The sequence below is a fragment of the Motacilla alba genome, chromosome 2 (genome assembly GCF_015832195.1).
Source record: "Motacilla alba alba isolate MOTALB_02 chromosome 2, Motacilla_alba_V1.0_pri, whole genome shotgun sequence".
Lineage (NCBI taxonomy): Eukaryota > Metazoa > Chordata > Aves > Passeriformes > Motacillidae > Motacilla > Motacilla alba.
The window spans coordinates 114,445,093-114,466,770 of NC_052017.1; the positions used below are offsets into that span (position 1 = coordinate 114,445,093).

General features: G+C 36.4%; 1 protein-coding gene across 3 annotated transcripts in view; it reads right to left on the reverse strand.

The window, feature by feature from the left end:
• The window catches only part of TOX (thymocyte selection associated high mobility group box), a 218,930-nt gene that overhangs the window by 69,549 nt on the left and 127,703 nt on the right, over positions 1–21,678 (reverse strand). For all 3 annotated transcript variants that reach the window (XM_038129460.1, XM_038129461.1, XM_038129459.1), the window contains exon 3: positions 18,435–18,677. In XM_038129460.1, the coding sequence (XP_037985388.1) occupies positions 18,435–18,677 (243 nt within the window). The remainder of the gene's footprint in view (positions 1–18,434; positions 18,678–21,678) is intronic.

The window sequence follows — 21,678 nt, forward strand, 5'->3', positions numbered from 1 at the left end:
TGTGGTTACAGCTATATTCACACATGAATATATACTTTGAATCCTATTTTGGTGCTGTTTATGTCTGGGCATTTCATAAAATAAGCCTTCTCTACTCCTTAAACTTTGCTCACTGCTTTACTACAACAGTGGTTAGTTCCTTGTTCAATAATTCTTGCTGATGTGCAACATCAGACAGGATTGACTCTATGTTCTCCAGCTGGCACAACTGTACATTTTCATAAATTACACAAATATAATTTCTTATATAATGTAGCTGTGAGCAAGAACTGCAGACCTGGAACTCTACCTTTTTCCACAAAGCATGAATAATGATTACTTCTTAGGTGGGTGTGAGCACATTCCTGTTTTATTAGATCAGTCTCACAAAAGCAGGACTGCACTGTGAATGCCAAGATTATTTTTACCATGCTATCAAAACCTGGAAAAAGCAGTGGTTATCTGAGGCTACTGATTTATCACATTTTACCTTTATCACTCCCAATTTATTATCTTTTTTTTTTCCTAAGTCAATATCTGCAATGTGTCCTAACTAAAATGTGGGGAATCTTACTGACAGGAACAAATTTAAAACCTCTACTTGCCCACCTGACTTAAAAGACTTCAATATGTCACTCCAGCTGGGCTGGAGAAAAGAGGTCACCAATTCTAATTTTGTAATACTTGCCAGTCATTTGAGATGTTCAGTAGGACTGCAATTCCTTTCCCAAACTGCTATGAATTTCATGTGTTCATACAATTTTGAGACTTTCATACAAAAAAAAAAATCCATAAATTAAATCCTCCAGAGGGTACTGAGGAGTGGAACAGAACATGGTAAGTAATATTGCCACTAAATCACTGGAATCACAAGTGGAAAAGAAACAAACATCTGTTCTTCTCTACATATGAATGAAAACAATGGAACATAGTAAATGAGCATGAAAATATCTCCTTGAGAAGTAGTATTAATCCACCAACTTCAACTGAATAATCTCCTTATAACACCTTAATACTAATAAGAAAATAAATTATCTGTTTAAATGGAACATTTAGTCTGCATTCAATACAGCCATGTCATGTTGACACTAGTAAGTTAATAAACAAGTGGGTATTAAATTAGAATACAGGAATAAAATATACACTACTTTAATCATCTGAGGAGAAAATACTTATTTTCAGTCATCATTTTAAATTGTTATAAACCTATTAGACAGTAAGATCACAGTAAATACACAACTTCAATATGCTCTAATTCTGTGCAATTTATGAGATTTAAGCAAATATCAGTGAGAGTTTTAATTTGGATCTCCCAACAGCTAGACAGGATTATTGTGAGTGTAATAGTTTTATGTTCAAGTGGGATTCTGCTGTATTAAACTCTTTGTTAAACAAATCAGTCAAGCTCTCTCTCTGGAATTTTAATTTGCACCTTTGTAGATGACCAGTTTCACTTTTAATGTTTGATTATTAGCACACACTTTAAAGAGGCAAGATCTCACTGTTTAATATCAGTTTCCTTTCATTTTTTCTTGAGTGGAATTATATTTTAGTCCAAAAAGGTTATCACTGCCTGTAGTTATGTATCTCCCAAGGCATTTAATTTGCAGTAAAAAACGCTCTGTAAAAAATGTTGCCATGTTGTCAACATAACTAAAATCTGTTTTTTGTTAGGCTGCCAACATTTGCTATCATGTTAACTGCAATAGTTCCATCCTTTCCCAAGAGCAGTTGATAGCAGTACTCTCAGAAGCATCACCAGAATCCATATGGAGACAGAAATACAGGTTGAAAATTTCCATGACAGGCAGCTCACTGTAAGACTCTTCAATTTTTTCAATGCTGTCTCACACTGACTCTTTCCTGACAGGTAGGTAAGACATAAATGAGTCATCTCATCCTGATTCTTAGATTTGCTTTCTTACTCGAGCCTCAGTCCAGAATTAAAGATACACTTCTAAGACAAGAAGGCCTTCTCCACAGCCCCGGCTTCTCAGATATTCCTCTCAGCTGCCACCTGGATTCACCATGCAATCTGCAGCCACACAACCTTGTTCGGGTTGCCAGAAAAGTCAACAGCAAGTCCAGCTTGCTCCAAGGACTCAAAGAGAGCTCAGAGTGCTCTCAACAGGCCACAGTCTACTGCCTCACCATGCAGGAGAAGGGTTATGGTCTCTTTCACACTCAGGTGCTCAACACAACTATTTTCAACAGTAAAATAATTCTGAAGCCTTTTGAAAAACTTTTATTAAATTGTGTACGAGCAATTATGATGTTGTCTTGAGACACAGGAAAGACTAAACTATTAACTGATAGTAACTAATCATTTGGGCATTCTTATGGAGTACAAAACCAAAAGGTTAAGCTCTTCGTCTAAATAATGCTATGTAGAAGCCCAAGATTTGGTCTCATATATGCAGTCAGACGTTCTGGGTATTTTAGAATGTTAGAATGGGCAAGTCTCACTCTCTTTTGATCTCCCTTGTCTCATGTCCTGCCCATGCAGACCTGATTCTCAGAAAATATTAGCAGTAAAAGATTAAATGCAACTGATACTTTCCCCTTGCCTCAACTCTGCTTTCACTGTTCTGGTGTTTTCCAACAAAACCCCTTTCTGCCAAAAATGCTCATCCAACTCCGACTGCTGTTGAATGCCCAGAGAGTCTTAGGGGAAAGTGAAGCATCTCCTCACTGTTGGATGGAAGCCTATGGTGAGCACACTTTTAGAAGAGAAATAAGTAGTGAATGCTAGGTAGAATGTGCAATCACTTCTGACCCTCTCTGAGACATGACTACTTCTCTCTGGGAAGAGAGAAGAAAACTTACTTCACTCATGATGAATCCATGAGATCAATTCCAAACCTCCCCTTTTTGTCACTGCATATTGGCCAACTGTCTCAAACTTTCCCTCAAAGGTAAAATTGAAGTTTAAGTCCTAGCTAATATAATTCTTAATTAGAAATGAGTAATGACATACCTTATATAAGATTTTATTCCCAACTTCAAAAGGAGCTACCTAGGTTTCCTTGGTGTCTTTACTTTGAAGAAAATGTCTTTTATTACTTATTTTAGTACAACACATTAAAATCAAATATCTCCTGTAGCAAAACGATTCAAGTCTCTGGAACTCAAATAATTTTCTAATAAAAAATGCATGAGACAAATAAATGCACTTTATGTTCCACAAGAAAAGGCAGTTTCAACAGGCTAATGCTCAGAGAAAATTCATTTTATCAACCAGCCATTTCATTCTTTGGTGCTGTTACAAGCTCCCCGCGGTTGCTAAGCAACCATAATTCATCGTACCTTTTAATGGATACTCTGCTACTGCTGAGAACATTAAGGTGAAGAGAATAAATGCCTTGGGTGAATCTTGAAATCTTTCATTATGCATGTCATTCTATTTCTGTAATGCTATAATGCTGAAATGTTTCTGTGGCAGGAAACTGAGTTGTGGTAATTGCATATTCCACTCATATATGTTTTGTAAGCAGAGCAGCACGTACTTGTCTAAAATGAGCTATTTCTAACATGATTGAAATTGGACTTTTCTACTTCTAAAGGTAGTAAATAAATCTGAGGGGGGAAAAAAAGGAATGAGTCTGGAGGAAAATGTCTTAAAATTTTCAGCAAGAGTGACAAAATCTTATGGCAAAAATTGAAAGTAATCAAACAGGCTTGATGGTAACACAGAGTGGTATGTGAATATATAGTACACAGCTGAAAGTGCAAAAAACACGATGAAGAAACCATATATCCTGTGCAACTTCCATATTTTTGAAACACATGACATTCAAAGACAGACACGTGTGCTAGACCAGGCATCTCTCTCTGCATTGTTAAAGCAAACCTCAAGTTTCAGCCAAATGCAAATGTCCAATATTATGTACATTTGCCACCTTGTTATTTTGGGCCTTTCCTCCTCCTGAGAAATACTTCTTCATACCAGGCAAGGGAACCCTTGTATGAGCACGATTTCACAATTAGACCTGTATTTTTCAAAAACATAGCAAAGACATTATGAGGTAAGATAGAGTGCTCAGATAGTGCCAATGATGTTTAGCACCACAAAACCCTAAGATGGATCTGTTTCTTCGGGTTCAACCTGCATTTCTTACTCTAATTATCTTCTCCTTCATACCTATATACACCATGTGACATGCTCTTAAAAAAGCCACTATATGCAGGTCAGATGTGGATTAATTTTTCCTTGTTTTGTACATTAACCTCAGATATATGTTTCCTTTATGTTAGAAAAACATACAATCAGATTTGGGGAGAATCTGGTCGCTTTTTTTTTTTTGTATGCACTTTTTAATGTCACTTCTCTATTTACATGGGTGGACTTGTCATTGGAAAAGATCAGTGACAAGCAGTATTTTAAGTTCTCTTCCTTGAGCATTTACAACCTAGCAGACGATGGTGACCTCAAACTCATGTTGTAGCTGCACAGGCAGTAATCCTGTGTTGTCCAGATAGGACCAGTCAGGGATATCTTATTGCCCTGCTTCTTTTGATGTTGGAAAGGAAGAGCAAATTCAACCCTTTTGCTTACCCTATCAGAAGTGGTTGAGGAGAAATTTAAAATTTCTTTGTTACTCTGTGGTATTTTTATGTGACCACTGAATTTCTGAATGTTTTGGCAAAACAATTCTTTAACCACATGGCATGAAGGTGGATGACCTCTGTCTCTGACAAACCTTTTGAAAGCTGTTCCTCAGGAAAATGATCGGGAAGAAAAAGCATATATGCACACAAATGAAGAGAGGAGAACTGTTGGGCATGCAGTAAGGAGTCAGAGACTCTGCATCAGCCCACTCTGCAGTGATTGTACTTGTTGAAAAGCACAAGAGGAAACCAACACACAGTCGTAACAGGAAAAGTAATATAGAGTAAAGAGGTTTCAAGTCAAAGATAATGCGAAGTTAAAACAAATGCATAGTATGTCAGAACAAATTATTTCTTTCCTTTTCTCCTTTACTCAAGTATTCATACAATTTCACTTGTCACCAAAAGAAAGCATACTTTGTGGGAAATGGATTTATAGAAAATACTTGACTTTTCTTACTCTCTTTTCTTGTCTTTCCCTTCTTATTTTATCTTTGTCAACTACTATTGAAAAGAACCAAGACTATATGTTTTATACCACTGCCTGATTATTTTTCAGTAAGGAAAATGCTGACTTTCCTCAAACCACTGATGTTTCCTCCAAAAATGTCCCCCAGTAGCTTTGCTGCGTCATTTTCAAAGACTTTCACACTTTGCTAGTGCAAATCACTCCTTTCCTTCACTCCAAATATCTAATGTGTGGAGTTTCATTAGTGGGGTTACATGCACCTGAAGAATGTCCTAAAAATTGTGTCTCCTAATGATTCTTCTTGCTCTGTTCTACTTCTTAGAGGGTGGTGATATCAGGGAGAAGTTACAGCCTGAAAAAGTCTTAAGAGGTTGAACCACTTATTAGTTCATATTTTTCTATGTAGTTTATCAAAACTATGGGAACAAATGGTGGTTTTCCACACAGTTAGAGTTGATCAAAATTATAATTCCTAAAGTTAAGAACATTCATGCTTAGGTAATTCCACATTTCCTCTGATGCAAACCTGCTATCATGCTGTTTGAACAATGGTAAAAATAATATAATAAAATAATGAAAATTAATGTTTTAAGCTTCACAGTGAGGTAAAAAAAAGAAATACTTAATATCATGTATCAAAGTTGGAAGAGAACAGCAAACTGAGACCTAACCACTGGAAGGTCAGTACCAATAACTTTTCTGCAAATGGAAATCGGTTGCAGAAGCATCAAATGATAATTACTGTTTGCTGGAGAATTTTAATAGAGTTCTACGTCACACTATAAAATGTTTAATTGTAACCCCATTTTAATAACACTATCTGATTAAATGAAAAGACGCCTTGCTGATTGCAATTACAATCTGTCAAACTGCATATTTATTTACAGTTTGGTTTTCTAAAACCACAAGATAAAAAAAGGAAACTCTATTCAGCTTGTCAGCAAACTATAATTATTGTGTATCCTTCTGTCAGTTTCTGCATAAAACTTTTGGTTCTAAAATGGATCTAATTATAACTACATCAACATTTATAAAAAATGCTTGCTTTCCATTCTTTCCTTGTCCTTTCCTCCATCCCTAGCAGTTAATTCTTTGCCACAAAATCAGAAGGAAAAAATTCTTCTAAAGTAAATAACACTTGTTTCTCTTTTTTATCCTTTCTATCCTAAATTGCTGTAAGAATACAGAAACTCTATTCAATGTAAATATTATTTATGGCAGTGCACTGTCCTAGCACTGTGCTCAAGCAAAGCCATGGGATTAGGACTCTATTGGGTTTTTTCTGCTTTGGCATTAATGTCTGGATATCAGCTGAAAAACTCTTTCCAAGAACATCATGCAGCTCATCTTCTGCAAAATCTATTTATTGTAATTTATAACCTTTCACAAGAAACAATTTTCCAGACAAACAAGAAACAAGTCCACATATCTGAACACTAGCGTATGTATCAACCAGTTACAGAAATTACATCTCAAAGAAAGGTCTATTAAATCATCCAACCCATCTCTCAGCCAGTGCAGGATTTTCCCATACGTACGTGTTCCAGTGCTTTAACACTACCTGGCAGACTATTCTGATGCCATTAAGAGAGTTTTTTCCCAGCCTTCACCCATTGCTTATTTTTTATCCCATTACTTGCAGTGACATTCCTTAGGTATCATAAACATCCACTCCTTCAGCCTAACTTTCTAAGTAATGGATGATGATAAATAAATAAAATATTTAAAATGTGCACATAAACAATTTCATAAAATAACACTATAGCTGAACCTTCAAGAAGAGTTATTTTGCTCGGTGTAGTTCATGGGCTAATACAGTCTGAATCATGATTATATGCTAATAAGATTTGGGGAAAGCTGATTATTTTTCTACTGTTTCCTAAATGGTCAAGTCAGCTATGAACCAAAACAGTCTGAACTAATATACATCTTCTTGATTATTTATTTCCTAGCTGTTCCGTCAACACCTATTACCTATCATGCATTCTTAGATCAATATACCCTTAATAAATATAAATATAAATATAAATATAAATATAAATATAAATATAAATATAAATATAAATATAAATATAAATATAAATATAAATATAAATACAAATATAAGCACACCTTAAAAGTAAATAACAGAATATTGAAAATATTAAGTTATCTTCATTAAACTCCATTGCCTGCTGGATGTTATGTATGGTGATTTTTTAAGGGTGAGAACCTCTATCCATCTATCCAGAGCTTGCGTGAGGAGTCTAGATGAATTCTCTAAAAAATAAGTTAGATCTGTCAGAAATGACAAACCTGTGGAGTATCCTGCTCTCGGTGAGATGACCTTTTAAAATCCTATCTTCGACTACATTAAATGAGGGACATTACAGTTCCCTCTGGACCAATTTCTGTGATTTGGTAAGTAACAAAACATTATGGCTGCACTGAGCCAGGATCTAAGAGGTCAGTTTAGTCATGTGACTTTTTTCTGTTGCACAGCTTTCCTATATTGTCTTTAATTATATAATAATCAAAACAATAAAAATTGTTTCCAAACAGGACATTAGATCATGATTTTTCTCTTCAGTCTTGTTGCACCTTGCACTGATTTTCCAAATGTTGCAAAAAAAACCATTTCAGGATTATGATGGCATGAGTGTGGATCATTATTGACAAACAATTTTGTTGACAGACCTTCTTATATAATATGAAATCTAAATTCTCACAATTTAGGAAGAAATGAATGCATCTTTTATAGAGCTAGTTCTATTTCTTTTGAAACTCTGGGACAGCTAGAGTAGGACAAGATCAACATTAAGCCAGAATATTTCTGAAAATCCCACTGAGCTTTTCAGTCAGCCACAGAGCTCCTAAAATGTACTCCAGAGGCAGAGGCCACAAATGATGAAATCAGTGCAACAGTGCCAGCCACAATTAAAATTACATAGGCCAGGCCCGGGGCAGAGAACTTTCCTGTTTTGAGTTTTCCTCTCCCTGCATTCACAAAAGCTGATGACAAGTGAGAAGAAACACATGTGCTATGGAACTGGCCTGTAAGGGCTTGGACTGGAAATCTGGGGCAGTGGAGCATCACACTCTGTGGTTAAACAGATACTTCACGTCTCCACAGAGCTGACTGCATTTCAAGGACAAGCAAAGCAATGCCTGCATCTTTTTCATGTGTCTTAAATAAGGTTGCTGTATCACTTCCAGGTTGCTTGAGAGCTTAAAAGTCTCAGCTACCATAATATGCAGTCACTGTAAAAACCTTTTATATTAGATGTGCAGCGCATGGCAGTTAAGTCCTGCTTTTATTACATGTGAGGACATCTGCTAGTTCTAATATTGAAAGCTGACTCTCGCCACACTGCTAACCACCTTTGTATTACTGAGCATCAAACATGAAATTAGCTCCTGGTAACACTTTCATTATTACAGGTCCCCCTACATAGTCATTTTCATCCTCCTTTAAGATCTTTCTTTTTCAATTTGGGATCCATTTGTCTTTGTACATGGTGAACTAAATTTTGCTAGCTTTTAAATAAAGTAAGTGCTTTTCTCTCCTACAGTGGAGTACTTGACAGATAGGAAGGACTGATATTGTGAACATCTACTTGCACTGTTAGGAGTAAACTACCTTCTCAGCTAATTAGTGACTGCAAAGCACTCCAAGGCACAAGAAAGGTGCTTCAGAAAAACTGAGTGCCAATGGCATTATTTTTCAAATGCTGTCAGTTGTTTTGTGTACAAAAAAAAACTTTTAAAAGTTTTGCCAGTGGTCATTTTACACTGTATCTTTCTGTCAGGTAACTTAAGCTGCACTTAATAAGCAGAAAAGGACTAAGCCTATTGCACTAAACAGGCTTTTATGCTCCCATATAAGAAAGGGGAGCGTCGTAAAATTCATTAAAATGATATCCCACACTTGAATAATAAGGCATGCCTTGGAAACTAAAGCTTAGTTACTGAGTTAATCTCTGAAATTCTTTATGTTTGAATGAAGGTAGTCTTAAAATTTATTAGAAGGAAGTTGCAGCTCAAAATAAAAAAGTGTTGCATTCTCATCAAGGGCCTGATCCTGTAAATACTCCACAGGCAGACTTTTTTTGGTTAAGGGACTGTAATATCTAGTTTTAAAGGCTTTTTTCAGTTTAGATCATTTTTGTAAGGATGAAGGTACCTCTAACCCAATATTGTTACTGTCAGGAAGCAGAATTTTGAAGATGTGATATGAAGATGTTTCTTCTTGTTATCCATTAGGTATGCCATGCTTCACTTTAGCAACTAGACTACTTCCTTCATTAACTCAATTAGCAAAAGCACCCATTATCAAAGCTACTGTCAGGTACTGTAACCTCACTTATAACTTAGGGATTTGGTAAAAAAATTATATAATGCAGCCATGTCCCATACATTAATTAAGTCTGTTGCATCTACTTCAATAAATTGGCTCTAGTTTCAGTCTCTGTTTAGCAACAACATGGATCCACAGTCTGGGGAGAAGGGGGAAGTTGCAGATGCTACATCCTGTCTGTTACACTCCCGTTCCAGCACAGGGCTTCAGTCATTAACAGCGTGGTATGTACTTACATACACATACACAAATGTACAGATGTTCATATATACGTACAGATTTGTATGCAGGTATAGATGTGTATGTGTGTACGTACTCCAAACACTGCAGCCCACTGCAGCTCTGGGTCAGGGCGGGCACACAGAGTGCCCATCAGCACCTGTAACATCTCCTTCGACCCTTTTATGTCCCTGCATGATGGTTGAAAGAGGAATTTTGGATACATCCTGATAGTATGTAAGATAAAGTGAAATTTCTTTGTTCACTTTAGATGAAAAGCATTCATTGTGGGGATTTTGTAGCTGAAAGATATGCACAAGCATGCCTTAGAGGTGTTCCTCACTCCATAGTGCTTCTTGCTGCCACTCTATACCTTAAGTCCTCTTTTCTGACTGCATCCATCCATGATACGCACAGAAAATGAATTAAGAAAATTCATTTTTGTATATTTAGTGTACAAATATAGAGGCAACAGCATGTACAATGTGTCAAAAGGGCAATTCAAAGTTGTGTGAGTGAGGCTACAGAGATCCTGGGCCACATGCATGTGCCTGAAGTACAGCACCACAGGAGCAGTGGAGGTTAAAGATTTTACACACTGCCCACAGGCAATGTGAACACGGCATTTATATATAACAGGCTTTGTACAAATGAAGAGGAGGTGGAAGGGGGAACAGAGGGGCAAATATCAATCTAAAATGAATCTTTATGGTATTAAAAGGACTAGGGAAGAGTAGACATCTTTACACTTTTAGCATTTCTTAATTGCTTTGTGAAAGAAGATAGGATAAAAATAACAAATGAGGGTTTTTTTTACTTCTGATTATTTTTTCAAATCTCAAATCACAAAGACGTAGAATATTTTTCTTCCATTCCTCATGTAAAAAGTCACTGGTAAACTCAAACAATGAGACTTAAAACTCTGTAAAAACCACTAAAACAGATAAGACCCCCCTGAGATTATTAATTGGACCACTTAAATTCCTTCAACTTCGAAAGCCACGAATGTGCCTTTTCCCTCAAAATGAAGAAAAAATTTTGCTAAACATCTATGACTCTACATATGCAAGATTTAAGGAGAATTCACACTCTAGCAGGTGACAGAGCTGAATTTCCAGCGTGCACATGGCACCTAGAGTTAAGACAGAACATTCTGTAGTGGGGCTGCTTTTGTCCACACGCCTTTCTAGTACTGAACGAAATGGGATGAGATGGTGACTGCAGTTCAAATCCATGAGGGATGTGCAGTCTTCTCAGCTGCTTTTGAGTTTAAAAGAATGCAAATTCATGCATTTAAATGATGAAACAGGTGGAAACAGAGGCTACTCCACCTGATGCATAAAGCCCTACCTTTCATCTGTACAGTGGGCTTCTCCTTCCTTTTTGTCTTCATAGAAGTATGTTCACAGTTTTTGAGAAAGACATTTCACTTCTATTCCATATGCAGGACATAAGATCAGTAAGATTTTTTTTTGCAAAAGTGTGAGTCTTCAGAAACATTTCATTATCATGCTGTTCTCGACAACTACATGCAATGTTAAAGGCAGCAGATTAAAGTCAACAATCTCTGCTGCTGAAGCCCCTGAATTTCTGACATTTTCTGAGAGTTATGTTTCCTCTATTTGCATACTCTATTATCTGTTTTGTTTGACACATGCAGCTATGATGCTGCTTATGCATTAATCACTCCTGTGAGTACTTCACATGTGAGGTGTTGTATAATCTACCACCCACAACTGAAGTCTTTCTCTCTGCACCACATTCATCTTGTCTTAGCCTGTGTCTATCTGGTTAAAGTCCAAGAAAAAAAATTAATGCAACTAAACTTATTTCTTTTTCTTACCTTTTATATGCAGCAAATAGATTCTTATCAGACAATGGGTAGCCATTGTGAAAAAGGTCACCAAAGTATTTTCTATAGAAGGCTGTTTTCAAAAATAAGATACATGACACCTTGTTATTTCTTCTTTAAATTATACTGAAGTTGTTTTCTGACTGAGTTTGTGAAATAAGTGAGCCACGTGGATTCTCAAAAACCACACTCAAATAAGCAGGATGCTGTATTTCCCAACTGACAGTAAATCAACAGCTTCATTTTCAATTTTAAAAATGAGACATGGAATTATTCTAAAAAGAGTCCTGGTCATTGGTGTACAAATATTTTCCTACAGTTATGTGCAAATATTTACTTGATCTATCTTTAAGGCAAGCTCTTAGTGCTTAGAGACTGAGAGTATAACTTTACCAGATACTACTGAAGGATAAGAAAAAAACGCTCCACAAATACTTTCACAGGAATTCTTGTCCTAGTTGACCTGAAGAGGGTGGGGTTCATCAGTGGCCTGCATCCACAGAGTGCTCTCTTTTAGTCTGCTGATGTTCTCTTGGGAGGAAAAACCTGTCGAGGTGCAACCAGCTGAGATGGTACCAGCAATGTTGCCCTTTCCATGAATGCATGGACTGATGTTTTTTTGCTGAGAAGGCCCCAGGGACAAGGTAACTCTCAGGAAGGTTCTGGTCCTGCTGCTGTAGTGTGGGGTCTGTAAGTCCAGTCCCAGACAGAGCACATCTTTTTTGTGAGATATCTTGTTTGAATTTAATCCTGAGGCACAGAGAACCAATCACCTGCCACAGTACACTACAGCTAAATGGCATATCTCTATCACTGCTAAAAATGAGTGCTTTGTTGCCACTCTGATTTTGTACAGCTGTAATTTCTGACATCATAAGTTTTTTGTGGCACAGTAAAGAGCCTTCTAGTAGCAGATATGCAATATTCAGGTATTTATGAAACCTTGATCAAATAACATCCTAATCATCTCCTTTAGATATCTTTTCTGTTGTCTGATGACAAAAGAGTAGAGCAGACATCAGAAGAAAGGAAAGATAAAAATTATGTCTCAGAGCCCTTGGTGGATTAAGTAATCGTAATTCTAGTAGAGTCAAAAAGGTTATGCTGATGGACATGAGCTGGTCAGGGTGTTTGACAAAACATACATTAACTATTGTAACCTTTTTCCATGCAAGGCTTATTTCAGTAAATAATAAAAAAAAAACTGCTCAGAAAATGTGGTGGGGTTTTTTTGTCGTTGGTTTTTTTTTTGTTGTTTTTGTTAGTGTGTGGAGTTTGTTTGTTGTTGTTGTTGGGGTTTTTTTTGTTTTTTTCTTTTTTTTCCTGTACGGAAAAGAAGACTACAAAGTTGCTTAATAAGAGGGAAAAAAAACAAACAACTTTAACACAAGATGTTCCATGACCTTAGCTTTATGATTTGGTGGTTCTGATGGCAATAACTCACTGCAATAAAGTTTGGGGTAGCAGCAGTTCTGTGTAGCATAACAGTAAATTTTGATGTAAACTGAAGACCAGAGACTGGTAATGAGGCACAAATGGGAAGTATTCACCAGAGACAAAACGAATCTGCTACCACTGGCATGCAATACAAGCTAGAAAAAAAGTACCCAAACATGATTCAAATCTCAACACTTAGGTTAGGAGACACAAATATCTTTTTTTTTTTTTTTTTTGTTATGAAAGTCATTCATCTTGTTTATCAGAAATAATGAATTTCTGATTTCTGTTTGACTCAGTAGTTTCCACTAACACTTAAAGGTGCAAGAAAAAGAATCAGCTGTATAGGTCAGCCTCAAGATGAGTCATGAATACTGAATTTAAACTAATGTGTATGAATCCAGTAAAACAAAATCTCTTAAATGCATCCCAGGTACAACAACAGTCTCCTTCATTGCATTTATTAGCAACTGTACTGTGAATAAGAAATATTAACTTCATTCTACCTGAGATTAAAAATGGCAAAAAAAAAAAAAAAAAGTTGTCTGCTTTCTTCCCTGTTATACAATGCCACATTTTGTTTAAGATATTAATCTCTCATGGGTTGCATATCCAAAAATATAATTCATGAAAAAGTATAATGTAATTGCTCAGGCTTTGATGAATTGGGGCATAATGTTAAATAATTATTCATTGCCTTCATTCTTCTGTCTAAGTGTGCAAAAAAAAAAAAAGCAGCTTTGTATTGCAATTTTTATATAAGGACATGGGCCTTTGTTACATGCATTTTATTTTAAACTAATGCTTCTATTATTCCACATTTGAATAATTATAGCTGACATCATCTACTCTTCCGTGACCTAGAAGATCTTTAGCTCTAGCACACTGTTACATATTTTATGCATTACATGAAATAAAACACCTCAAGATTTCAAAAATATTTATTTTAAAAACAGCATTGAAATTGTCTGTAATCACATTTTCTGCTCTGCTTTGAAAGCAGCATTATTCAATATGCCAGTGGTCTTTTCCATAAGAGCAACATATTAGAAATTCATGCTGCCCTAATATATCTGAATTCCTTAATGTACTGCACTCCCTATAGACCTAAAGAAACATTTTTGCTTCAGTTTCATATGTCCTGCATATTACCTACTGATGTGGTGGTTGTCAAAACAGTTGTACAGTAGCCTTTGAATTCAAAGTGTGCCTTGACTGTATACTAAAAATTACAATAAACCTCAGTATATACATTATGCTGGCCTTTGTTGCCAGCACAAATAGAGCATTTGGAAAATAAAACCCCTGATTTTATTGTCTTTTAACATCTTTTCCACTTTAAACTTAAAACCCAGAAATTTGAAGCATTTCAAGAAATTGAAATCTTCTATTTCTTTCTTGTAAATTTTCTATGGTATTCCATCATGAGCCGCATTTTCAAAAAGATCAGCACAAGATTACAAATGAAAGCATTCCAAAAATAGGTTGGGTTTTTTTTTCCAACTATGTAAAAACAGCACTGTGATTTTTAATCCTGGTTTCCTGCAGAAAAACCATCTATAGAATACACTAAAGAAGCTAGAATGTCTATAATTTTATTGATACACAGAAAAACTCATTTTATAGAACACATCTAACCCATCCACATTCTCACACAACATGCATTTTTTGCAAATGTTAGAAGGGTAATTCCTGTGGTCCTTGAAAATATCCTTTGGGATATTTCAGGAAAACTCACATCAACAGAAAAAGGCTGGCAGGTCAAGCCCCAGCTGGGATCTAACCAAACCCACAGAGTCTTTAACTGGTAGGAAACCAGGAAGGGATCCCTATTCAATTATATAGAAGCAAACACGTCAACAGCACCATAAGTACATTTTCATTAAAAAAACACTTCTATCTATATAAAATTAGAATCCAATTAAGGAGCAGGAATAGAAGTCATATCCATTTTGAAGGAGGATTTTTAAGGGCTCCCATGATGGGGTTGGACTGTGGGTTAATACCACCGTGACTGACATTCCGCACAAATTTTTTAGATTTCTGAAGCCCTGATATCCAGATATAATGAATGCCTGAAGAAATCTGTATGTGACAGCATGATAGAAATTAACGTGCATGTGCATGTATATATTCTGTATGTCAACTACAACTACAGAAATATACGAACGTAGAAGTAAATATGTGAACTGACAGCAGATTAATGAGAAGGAAAAAAATTAGTGGTTTTGTTGTTTGAGTTCTTTTTTTTTAAATAGTCCGCATGCAGTATGAAAGTCCAATCAATCAAAAAACTTCAAAGAAAGTTAATTCCAAATTTAAGACACTGTCAATGGCAATGAGAAATTTTCATCTCCCAGCACTGCAAAATTTTTTTAGAAAGAATTCCCACAGTGTAAGAATCTGTAAGAAGCCAATCCCTAGTATGAATTTACTGAGCTGGGAGTGGGCTCTTATTGTGTGTATTTAAGCACTTCTGCAGAGGAGAATTCTTAGAGAGATTGGGGTAAATCCTGCCATCCTTACTGAAAGGGATTTTATCTGCAGCTTGGAGGGAGTATTGCACAGTATGAAACAGGAACTTCTGATGGGGGGAGCTTTGAAGGGGTTTTAGGAGGGTACATCCTCAATTTTCAATCTGTCCAAAATCACAGAAATCCTCATGTGAAAACACCTGGTAGTTGAGATTGAAGAAAAACACTATACTTAGTGTATGAACTATTTTCTAACTGTTTCTGAGCTCACTGATATTCCTTTCTCACATTTGGCTAGTATTAAGTAATGTTTTGTCTATAAGAACAAAAACTGAAAAACACTCACTAGTTCTAACACAGATAAAATAGAAGGTATTATTGCTAAAATACCAACATGGGTTAAAAACTAACTAAAAAGAAGGATGCTTAAGCGAAATAAAAAATAACCAATTTCTATTAGAGGCACATTGCAATACAGCTGAATTTGTCCCAACGCAAGTAAAATTTGCTGAAGATGTAAAATTAATTAGGGACAGAGAACAGCCAACAGATTTGCTTCTAAGAATATTTTTTTCTAAAAATACCCATTAGTGCCCTGAAAAATGAAGTGAGACACATGTTTTCCAAGTACACTAAACGGTACTTGATATACTAGAAATTATATGGAACCAAGGGTTTAGATAGACTGGAGAAACTTATAAATTATGTTCTATATGAGGCAATATAGGAGTGATTTAGACAAGAACATGTTAAATGGATCAGAGTTTGATGAGATAGTAAAAAGGAAACTTGGAGATGAGTAATACTACAAGAAAAGAGTCATATTGAAAAAAAAAGTTAAATGTTCTGGATTTTAAAGATTCAAAACTAAGTAAAGAATGTTAACTCTACAAAATCCCCTGTTTTTCTTCATCAGTGCAAAGCCAAAAGAACAATGGGGTCATTCTATTAACTGAAGAAGTCACTGAATTCACTGAAGAGTTAAATTACTTCCCTCAAGTTAATTTCTCTCAAGTTATCAAATTCAAATCAGAGGAGCTATACTGCCAAACAGCATTTGAACTGTATGAAATAGAGGTGTTAACATCCTACCAGTTGTACTAACATGAGCTGTAGCTTCACCCCCTGCACAGACAAGCCAGCTCGAGTTCAAACTATTGCTAGGTAAGAGGTGCTCTTGTGCAAAAAGGGAATGCAAGTTAGGGATAACAGCAGACTTAGCACATGACACTTCAAGGATCATGCTTTATTTATTGAACAAATCCTCAGAAATTATTGTCAAAATTCAGCACATATTTTCTTGACATCTGATTTTCATGTCTTCTGATCCTCACTAAGTTCAAACAGCAAAATTGCCTAGCTATATTATTCAACTTTTTTGTATTTTCCCTCAATGCGATTATTCACTGCAATGATCTACACGCTCTCAAGGCCCTTTGTTCAGAGCTTGTTGCAAAAGGTTAATGTGAAACATCACAGCTTAAAAGAATGCATAGTTCTGAGCCATAACCATGGCTCAAAAGAGGTCAATTCAATGAAATACTGCCTGTCTTGACTAGAGTGTCAAGCATTTCTCTTACTTTTTCAAGTCCTTTCATAGCTCTGATTCTCAGAACCCCACACAAGATTTCACTCAAGCTCTTTAATGCATGCCATCAGCTTTGTAGACAAGCAAAGAAAATATAGGCTCTTTCCATAGAGCATATTTCTATTTCTCTATATAAATCTGCCTCTCCTCCACTCCTCCCATTATTGAACATAACCCTGGGGTCAGATTCTGACCTCAAACACAAAGTGTGCAACATCCTAGTAAATCAATAACAACTGTGCAACATATAAGAAGGCAATACTTGTGCCCTCTGCTTTTTTGGACATCCTTGGAGGGAATGCAGAGAGCTTCTCAAAATCAAGGTAGCTGCATTTTAATTATGTTGCAATGAAGCTATGTGACAAAGCAGATTTTTGTTGTAAACCAAGTCTTTTCCAGCCACTCTGGCCCCTGACTCTGGGTCTGTTAGCCTGAGGGGCTGATGGGAGCTGAACCTAGATCCCTCACTACCCTATGTGTTGTCAGCTCTCAGGTTCCCAGGACTAATTTATGTTTTTTAGATAATGTGGTGGGGAGCTAGCAAGCTTGAAAGCCTAAACAGCCTCAGTCACAAAGCACAGAACTTTTGATGAGAAGCCCAGACCCTTTATCTCTAGGAACAATAGATTCTTATCTTTGCTGTTGGGGTCTGCAACTCCTGTGCTTTAAGTGCTGTGGGATACACACAATGTCAGGCTCCATCCTCTTTGATGTAATTTTTACCTCTTTGGGTTAGAATTGTACATCAATGTGAAATAATCTTGTCTGGAGTTTCTATGCAAGAAGTATACTAATTAATTGTAGAGCCCACTTGAAAATGTAACATGTAAAGTAGCTCTGCAGTTGTTGCAAGCAATTTAACATTCAAATAAGTGATTTATAGTATCAGGCTTCACAAGATTATGACCATAATGACTATCTGACAGACTTTATAAGCAAGTTGTCCAGTCATTTCAATTGGATTCTGGCTGGCTAAGGACTGGGAACTGTAAAAAGGCTGTAAGATTTGGCCTAGAATCAGAAATAACATTTGCTGTTTTCCAAACGTGCGGTAAACAAGAAAGGAGATATTAAATTTTTGTACATCTCTCAGCACATGCAAATGAGAATGGAAAGAGCCTCATCAGACAAATACAGAACAACTGCCATCTGGATCCAAACCCTGCTCCAGCAAAAGTCAGAGCCTTGAGCCTCCTTCTGTCATTATTTACATGCCTGTCAAGGATCACCTTCCACCCAAGGTGGCGGAAGGTAACACTCTGGCTTTGAGGAACTAGGCTGAAAATTTCCCCTCACCTCTGCTGGGGGGAGAAGTTGACGCAGGGAATGCAACATAACACCCAGAGTCAGGCCAGGACACTCCAAAATTTGAAAGGGGCAGGTGTTGGTCCCCTTGAAGGATTTCAAACAGATCTGTATTTCCATGATTTTGCACTTAAAAAGAACTGAAGGGAAAGTCTATAAGTACTTACCACAGAGAGGGAATTGGAAAGCAATGTCCCGTCTTGGCCAAGCATGTTGGAAACTGTAATTTCAGGTAGATCCATGTTTTGAGGGTGGAAGGGAAGGAGGCCATTGTGATTCATGGGATGACACAGAGAGTGGTACCCAGACTCTATCTCATTCAAGTGCACCAGGGAGTGGTCAGGCAATGATGGAGGAGTTATAGGAGGTATGTTAAAATCTTCACTTTCGAGACTTGGGCCAGGAAAAGACTGGGAAAAAAAGAAAACAAAACAACAAACAGTAATTGCTATGAAAATCATACCAGCACTGGTCAAAAATAACAATAAAAGTCATACAAAACAAACAAAAAAGCCAAACTCACATATTTCTAAGCACGATCTACAATTTAATAAAGAATATTTTCAAAACCCATATATTACACGAGTGAAGTCTCGCCATTATGTATGGAGGAAAAAGTGCCTCTAAGGCATAAGAATCTATGATACTTTTCCCTTAGAAATATTTTTTTTAGAGAAGGTGAACTCAAACAGATTTCAAGGGTCCTATTAAAATTTTTCGAAAGTGTTCATCTAACTGAATACCTTTTTCATGGGAATTGTGGAAAAGGCAATGCAATTTATAAAATTAATATTGGCACAAAATGGTTCATTTTATTTCCTGCTACTCAGACCAAGAATTACATAGTGAAGAAAGATACCACTTTTATGCTTCTGGGAGTGCCATGAATTTACTCGGCTAGAAAGAAAAAGAAACAGTAGGTACTCAGTATGAGTATACTTTGTATTTATAAAAATGCACTTGAAGTTTTTTAAAAAATCAACTTTTTTTTTCTTTCTTAATCTATAAAATGTATTATACATACATTTTGTCAGTTATCTGAATTAGTAACTCCACCAAACAACTGTTAGTCTTTTGTTGTCTGCTGCCATAAAGTGATCCAACTCAATCTGATCCAAGGAAAAGCCACAGGCAAAGTCAGAGTAATGCACCAGGGTGGATAATTGCTGTTATTTATCTACAGTTTTTGTACAGCAGGTAGGCTCATTTGTGGGATAGGCTGGGTATGAGCATATTTCTAAAAAGGAAAAGGTGAGCATAATAAAGGGTTAAAGAGATCAGTTGCAATGGCTCAGCCTGAAAGCCTGCTCTGCTTTTCTGAGAACAGCCAACTCCTTTGCAAAGTGATCAGTCTTTGCACATCTCATGCCCACAGTCAGGAGATTTATAGCACAGTGACTACTCCCACCCTTCCTGCCCCTCTTCAGCACAGCAGTCCTGCTCTGAGTGCTGCTTTTCTTAATTCTGGAAATGCAAGGATTTAAATACATTCTGCTCCTGAAAAGTATCACCAGAAAGGATGAGTATGAGGACACAATTTCAAAGAGCAGCTATTGGAAGAAAATGTTTTCCTCAATATGTTTCCAAATGGAGTTTCCAAATGGAGGATAATACAGTGTATGAATTCATGCAGAAGGACAAGGGGAGAATCAATGGCCAATTATAAACAAAGGGATTTTTCATTAGTCATCGTAGTAATAATGTCCTCCTGATGCCTGAGGTTACTCTCCTCTGTACAAGCATGTATATATAAACTGAAATCAGACCAAAACCAAACAGTGTTAAATGTTTTCACTGAGCTGATGAACACAGAAAAACCTCCTCTAATGCGCATTGCCATGGTTTTGACTGCTTTGTTTTTTCCCCAAAAGGTTTTACTTTCTTTACCAAATATCTTAGTATAAAATAGAACAGGAAATCTAGTCTGGAAAGGCCAAACTAAAATACCCAAAAATGAAAACAACAGAACCAGATTTGACACTGATATCATCACTGTTATGTGTGACAACTTTGATTCTACCCATGCATTCCAGCTGTGCTTCTCACCTCCAGCACAGGAGTTTGCTCTCCCTTTGCCCCTGCTTTCTTCTTAATGGCAAGCTGGTGCAACTTTAATGACCTCTGTAAGTTGCATTTGCCCTCGCTTGTACAAGCCATGATGCAGCCATTTCCCCAAGGGGAGATACAGTAAAATGAACCCTCGCTAAATGGAGAGAAGGCTTAAACATGGCAAAGAGAACATCATATTTACTCAACAACAATGTATAAATTTTGCAAAACCAAATAAAAGTATTAGGGACAATGCGTACACTAGCTAGTTGCTAATTACTATTATACAAAATCCATGACGAAGGATAAGGCGTCTAAAGTGAGTTTAAGATCTAAAACCACAATAACTAAACAGCAGAGAAGAGAAATGAAGGAAGGGATAACATCCAGAATGCTCTCCTGGACCAGTGCTATCCCTGCAGGTACACTTAGATTTGAAAACCATAATCCTGGTGAGCTTGGATCCATGTAGCCTACAGCTTCCAGGAGGGATTCATTAGCGGTGAAAAGATGACATTTACGTTCAATAGTGTCTTTTCTAATGTCCCAAAAGACTTATGGCCTCAAAAGAGTTTTCTCTCCCCTGATTTTGCAGGTAGAAAGTATTAATATCTATTTTCTCTCTCCCACACTGTCCTGTGAGACTTACGTTTGCTACTAAAAGCAAATATTCCTAAATCAAATATTGACAGGATATTGGAGGCACTTAGCATACCTGCTTATTTTTACACCTCTTTATGCATGTCACATATGGATGGACCAGTCTTTACTTTTGATTCTTTGTGTTCCAAATGTGTCTTTAACTAGTAATACTTCAAAAATGGTGGAATCACTTGAACTGCCAGTACGATATTAGCTTCACTTATTAAGAAGGAAGTATATAACACTAGCAGTTCCACAATCCAAGTTGTGTCACGTGCAGCTATATAATAGTATTATATATATTATATGAGTTAAGCATTTTAAATAAATGGTTGTTCTCTGATTAATTACTAAAAAAAATCACACAATGGTTGTTGCTTGTGAACCATTTAAGAGTGTATTTGATCCCACATCACTTACAATAACATTGTTAACTACACTTAAACATAGGATTAGAATAGCAAAAGGTGTAATGACACACCAAATAATATATAATTCAAATTATAGTATTTCCTTTGTTTCTCTATTTTTTTTTCTTAAGACATAAACCATCCTACTATTTCAGTTAAGCTAGGCAGAATCCAAGTTATATGCTCATGGTATGAACAGATATTCAAAAGCATCTGCAGAGCACCCTATTCACCTTACATTTTCAGCCAATTTGATATTTCCATGCTCAGTATTGTGTGCATGTAAGGCATATAGACATAAGTTCCTCAG